The sequence below is a fragment of the Hemibagrus wyckioides genome, linkage group LG28 (assembly GCF_019097595.1).
Source record: "Hemibagrus wyckioides isolate EC202008001 linkage group LG28, SWU_Hwy_1.0, whole genome shotgun sequence".
Taxonomy (NCBI): Eukaryota; Metazoa; Chordata; class Actinopteri; order Siluriformes; family Bagridae; genus Hemibagrus; species Hemibagrus wyckioides.
This window is the reverse complement of record NC_080737.1, coordinates 2637024-2642023: the sequence shown is the minus strand read 5'-3', so window position 1 is coordinate 2642023 and position 5000 is coordinate 2637024. Positions and strand designations below refer to the sequence as shown.

The 5000-nt window shown below is 40.7% G+C and overlaps 2 protein-coding genes across 4 annotated transcripts in view; both read left to right on the top strand.

The window, feature by feature from the left end:
* The window catches only part of prps1a (phosphoribosyl pyrophosphate synthetase 1A), a 10483-nt gene extending 7992 nt beyond the window's left edge, over window positions 1-2491 (top strand). For both annotated transcript variants that reach the window (XM_058383660.1, XM_058383659.1), the window contains exons 6-7: window positions 1-129; window positions 1246-2491. The exon at window positions 1-129 is cut by the window's left edge and continues 31 nt beyond it. In XM_058383660.1, coding sequence (XP_058239643.1) covers window positions 1-129; window positions 1246-1338 — 222 coding nt within the window. In that variant the 3' untranslated portion in view covers window positions 1339-2491. The remainder of the gene's footprint in view (window positions 130-1245) is intronic.
* Window positions 2492-2522: 31 nt separating this feature from the next.
* The window catches only part of tbx5b (T-box transcription factor 5b), a 7657-nt gene continuing 5179 nt past the window's right edge, over window positions 2523-5000 (top strand). Inside the window, exons 1-3 of one of the 2 annotated variants that reach the window (XM_058383657.1) lie at window positions 2523-2663; window positions 2770-3785; window positions 4886-4980. In XM_058383657.1, coding sequence (XP_058239640.1) covers window positions 3771-3785; window positions 4886-4980 — 110 coding nt within the window. In that variant the 5' untranslated portion in view covers window positions 2523-2663; window positions 2770-3770. Of the gene's footprint in view, window positions 3786-4885; window positions 4981-5000 lie in introns of both variants that reach the window. The other variant, XM_058383656.1, reaches the window with a different exon arrangement.

The following is a 5000-nucleotide window of genomic DNA, read 5'->3' as shown; positions in this document are numbered from 1 at the left end:
GCCATTCTGACCCACGGGATCTTCTCTGGACCTGCCATCTCTCGCATCAACAATGCCAGCTTCGAGGCTGTGGTAGTGACCAACACTATTCCCCAAGAGGACAAGATCAAACAGTGTGACAAGATCCAGGTAGCTGAAATGACCACTCGGACCTGCGAGAATATTACAGTGTTTAGATCGGACATTTTTAGCCAGGTCGTCACAGCAAAGCTCGCTTGTAGTTGTTCTCAGTAGCTTCTGAGTCACAGGTCATGAGGAAATCCACGCCAAAAGGGTTAAAGTCTCGCCCCGGGCTTGTTTACCGGCGCTCCTGAGAAGCTTCGGTGTTTTGGCTGAGACGCACCGGCTTTTGGAACGAACAGCGTGGGAAGACGGTGAGGGTAGAGATACCAGCGGACCGCACGGAGATAAAGCCCTGAACTCGACGTTCCCATGGGGGGGTGGGGGGTGGGGTAAAATCACACCTGCTCACAAAACAGCCTTAACCTTTTAAACTGAAGAAGACCGGATTTCCTGACAGCTTCATTAACCATCATTAATATTATACACATGAATATTCTCACAGTTCTGTGATTTAACCTGACATCACCACCATGCTTCTCTCCAGCTGGTGGAAATAAGAGGTGTGTGTGTGTGCTTCCTCACTCTCTGACTGTCTCACTCTCCATGTGTCTCACTCTGTTTCTCACTCTCTGACTGACTCGCTCTCTGTCTCACTCTGACTGTCTTACTCTCTGCCTCACCCTCTGTGTGTCTCACTCTCTGACTGACTCTCTCTGACTTTCTCACTCCCACTGTGTCTCACTCTCTGACCGACTCTCTGACTGACGGTCTCACTTTCTCTGTGTCTCACACTTTCTGTGTCACCGCGTATCTCTTCAGTTCTGATTGGACGCTCAGCACCACCTAGGAACCAATCAGTGATTTTCGTTCATGTGTGTTTTTTAAAATTGTTGATGTTCAAGTTAAATTTGATAAAATAGAAGCATTACTTGTCCAATTTTATCGTATTAATCCTATCACAACCTTGTATTTGTTTCGTTTCCATTTTTTCCTTATTTCCGTTTGATTAAACAATATAGAAATGAACATTTCCAGCTAACCCTAGGACCAGAAATACTCCATTATATTCAAATAACCCACTCCTGCCAGCCAATCAGAAATGACCGTGTTGTACAGCTGTGTTGTAATGCCTTATTAATGGTGTGATGTGTGTGTGTGTGTTTGCTCCGCCCCCTCATACAGGTGATTGACATCTCCATGATTTTGGCTGAAGCCATCAGACGAACCCACAATGGAGAGTCGGTGTCCTACCTGTTCAGCCACGTACCTTTATAACACACACGCACACACACACACACACACTCATACATACACTTCCTTATCAATATTTAAATATTAAACCAATATATTAGCCTAAGACATGATAAATGTCCATCACACTCTCATATGATTGTAAACGTGTCCCTCATCCTCTCGAGTAGACGTGTCCGGCTTTATTAAATAGCTTACAGTGTTTTATTTTTTTCCTCTGGTAAACACAACTCTGGCTTTGCTCCAAAATATCAACCGTACAAATATCTAACGCTGCCTGAAAACGCTCCCTCGCTAGGCAGCATCATTCTGAATAGAACACAGTATTCGACAGTATTGCGTATTCATACCTGTGCTGTCTGTTCGGTAAAAATGACGGACGTTACAGACGTGCTATTCATCAGGACCTTCTTCACTTCCTGTACATAGTTCCAGTCTTTCCCACACAGATGTCTTTACCTGTCCACATCTATAAACATTTTTCCTAAGAAAAAAAAAGAAAAAAAAAAGTATCATCAGCATGATTTCCTGTTTTGCACTCTTTAGGAGGTGGAGCCCCCAGTGGGCGGAGTTATACCACAACCCAGATTCTAGTATAGACACAAACTACTACTGTTGTGTGGATTTTTGTGTTGCTAATGTCTTTACTTGAGCGATCACAGCTCGAATATTCGAGTGCAGCGTCCATCTCTGAAGAACTGGATCAGAACTCGTGGACTCGGGACTCGTGAGCATCGGTAGTGCAGAAGTAAAGCATTCAAGCGTCTCCTTCTTCTTAAATGTAATGGCAGCTTGTTTGTTTTTTCCCCCTCTCTCGTTGTGGCTACTGAAGATTCAGGGTTTTTTGTTTTTTTTTAAGTGTGCACAAGAGAGACGAGTGCAGGGTCTGCAGGTTTCGTATGAATGTTTTTTGTTTTATGTGTTTTATGTTTACATACTGCACCAAAGCATATCAAGTGCCTTTTAAATTGCTGATTACACACACACACACACACACACACACACACTTGCATGCTTCGTTCTCCAGTTGTGAACGTAGATGTCTTCCTTCCTTCCACACACTCTTGTTTTAACGCTGTGGGCGGAGCTTCAGTTAGTCATGCTCCTTCCTCCACCAATCAGATGTCAGCATGTGACTTTATCTGAATGCAGTACAACAATAAATCATCTCAAATTCTTTGTGACTCCTGCAGTGTGTGTGTGTGTGTATGGAATTCTAGGGATAAACCCCCACCCAATACACCCAGTTATCTGCTCCATTTTCAATGATGGTGAGGGCAGAGGGCTTCTTCAGAGGAGTAAATTCGCAGTTCTGCCACAAGAGGGCGACAAAATATCAGAGTTCTCAGGTACAAAGGACAAAATAATTAAGACTAAGAATCCGTTGCTTATATATGCAAGTAATAAAATTGTAATTATTGTGTATAATTATTGTGTGTAATGGTCTATCAACAGAGAGGCAGCAGACATGAATGATGTTTTAATACCAGAGACAGAGGAAAGGTTTGAATTAATTGGAATGTTTTCATTTAACTCACCCGAGTGTGTGTGCGCGTGCAAGATTTACTTAGTAATAATTACCTGGGATGCACAACACGCTCCTGTAATATTAAGGTCATGAATGATGAGAAATAAGAAATAATCTGATGAATTTTATTTGCATATTTTTAGCTGATCTGTTACATTCCGTTACTGTCAGGCCCGAGCTCTGCCGGGGCCTTATCTCGGCACGTGGGTTCTGGGATTTAAACCGTATCACCCACTTCACTATTTATAGACGCCTGCTTTCAAGTAAGAGTGTGTGTGTGTGTGTGTGTGTGAGTGAGTGACAGACCGTTAGACAGATACAGAGAAAAAGAGATGTTTTTAATGCATATTTATAATATTTAAAATATATAATATTTCATAAATATCCGACATGATGAGACGTGTATTTAGAAAGAGACAGACAGATGAAGCACGGGCTCTCACCTAGTTACCCCCCTCACTTACCCCCTCAGCGACCTTCCTAAAACCTTTCACTGCGCTTGTGCACGAATCCCGCACGCATCAATTTAATCACCTGATCGGTGCAGACAGACAGACAGGTGTGCAGGAAGACAGGTGGGCAGGTAAAACAGAAGAGAGGTGGACAGAAGGACACGGGTAAGTGGACAGGTTATTCACAGCTGTTGGTTTTAGACTGCTTTCAATACTCAGGGAGAAGAGCGCACGAGCCCGGGAGCACTGAGCAGCGCGCGTGCAAGAACAGGGGGCGGGGCCAAAAGAAGGGATGAGTGCTGATATAAAAAGGACGAGTGGCTAGGAAGAGCAATAAACGGCAGATATTTCAGTATAGTGCACTAGTGTTAGTTTATAATCTTTGTAGAGATTATAATTATTCAGGAAATTAATTCTTTTTTATATTATTGTGGAATTTCCTCACGCGCGAAGAGCAGAGATAAACCGGACATGCCATGGAGAGAGAAAAGGTGAGTGTGGATTTCAAGAATATTAAACAAACAAAAGCAATACCACAAACCAGGCAAAAACACGTCTTCTGTCCTAAACCGTCGTGAAGAAGTGAGGAACTCGAGAGAACCTTTCTGCTTCTCTCCAACACCATGCATGAACTCACGGGTTCCTTAGAGAACCAAAGCAGCGGACAAGTTTGTCATTCTGTCTTTCTTTTCCCCTCCAGTGGTGCAATTAATTCTGTACCTTCAGTGTTTATACATTAAAAATAATTATTTAGGCTACATGTTCAGATCTCCTAGAGTTTACACACTTGTTACAGCTGCAGCACGCGCACCTTCTCAGGAATAAAGTTTACTAAAGTCTGAAGTTTAGTTAATTCCCAGTGAGCAAAAATTATAGTAATATTTAATGACAATAATATTTTTTCTAAATGAATAATTCCGTTAGTGCGCCGTATAGTTTATAAAGAATTACAAGATTTTCGTGACGCATTTTTTTTCACGCAAAGAATTATTTCAGTTTTCGGCTTGGATGAATAAATGATAAAGAGATTTACTGAAGCCGAATTCCCGAAATCCATACCACTTTTTAGAAAAAAAAATATTAGAAAAAGACAGGCGATCTCTAACTCACTGTTTATTTGAGCTGATTAATAAATGATAGCACAAAGATTTCAGGAAGAAAGAAAGAAAGCAAACGTGTGAGTTTATTAAAATGGAGCTTATTATTTCACCTAATTATTATGATCACAGATTTGTTGAGTAAAAATGTCATTTTAAAGTATTTATTTATCGTTTCTACACATTTATTTACTTCATCAGTTCAGTTTAATAAATAAATAAATTTAATACAGTAAGATATAATGTTTTATAATTTTTCAAATATAATGAGGGGGAATAGAACGAACAGACTGAGCTGCATGAAGATTCCTCAAGTGAGAAAATTAAGAGAAAATAATATAATCCGCAATAAATAAACGAATTATTGTTATTATTATTATTATTATTATTATTATTATTATTATTATTTCGAAACAGTAAAGCATATTATATTGTATTATATTATACTGTATTGTATTGTATTATATTGTATTATCACGCACGTGCGCGTGCAGGGCATGGAGGGCATCAGAGTTAACCTACATGAGCGCGAGCTGTGGAGGAAGTTTCATGACGTCACCACGGAAATGATCATCACCAAAGCGGGCCGGTGAGCAAACCCAATACTCT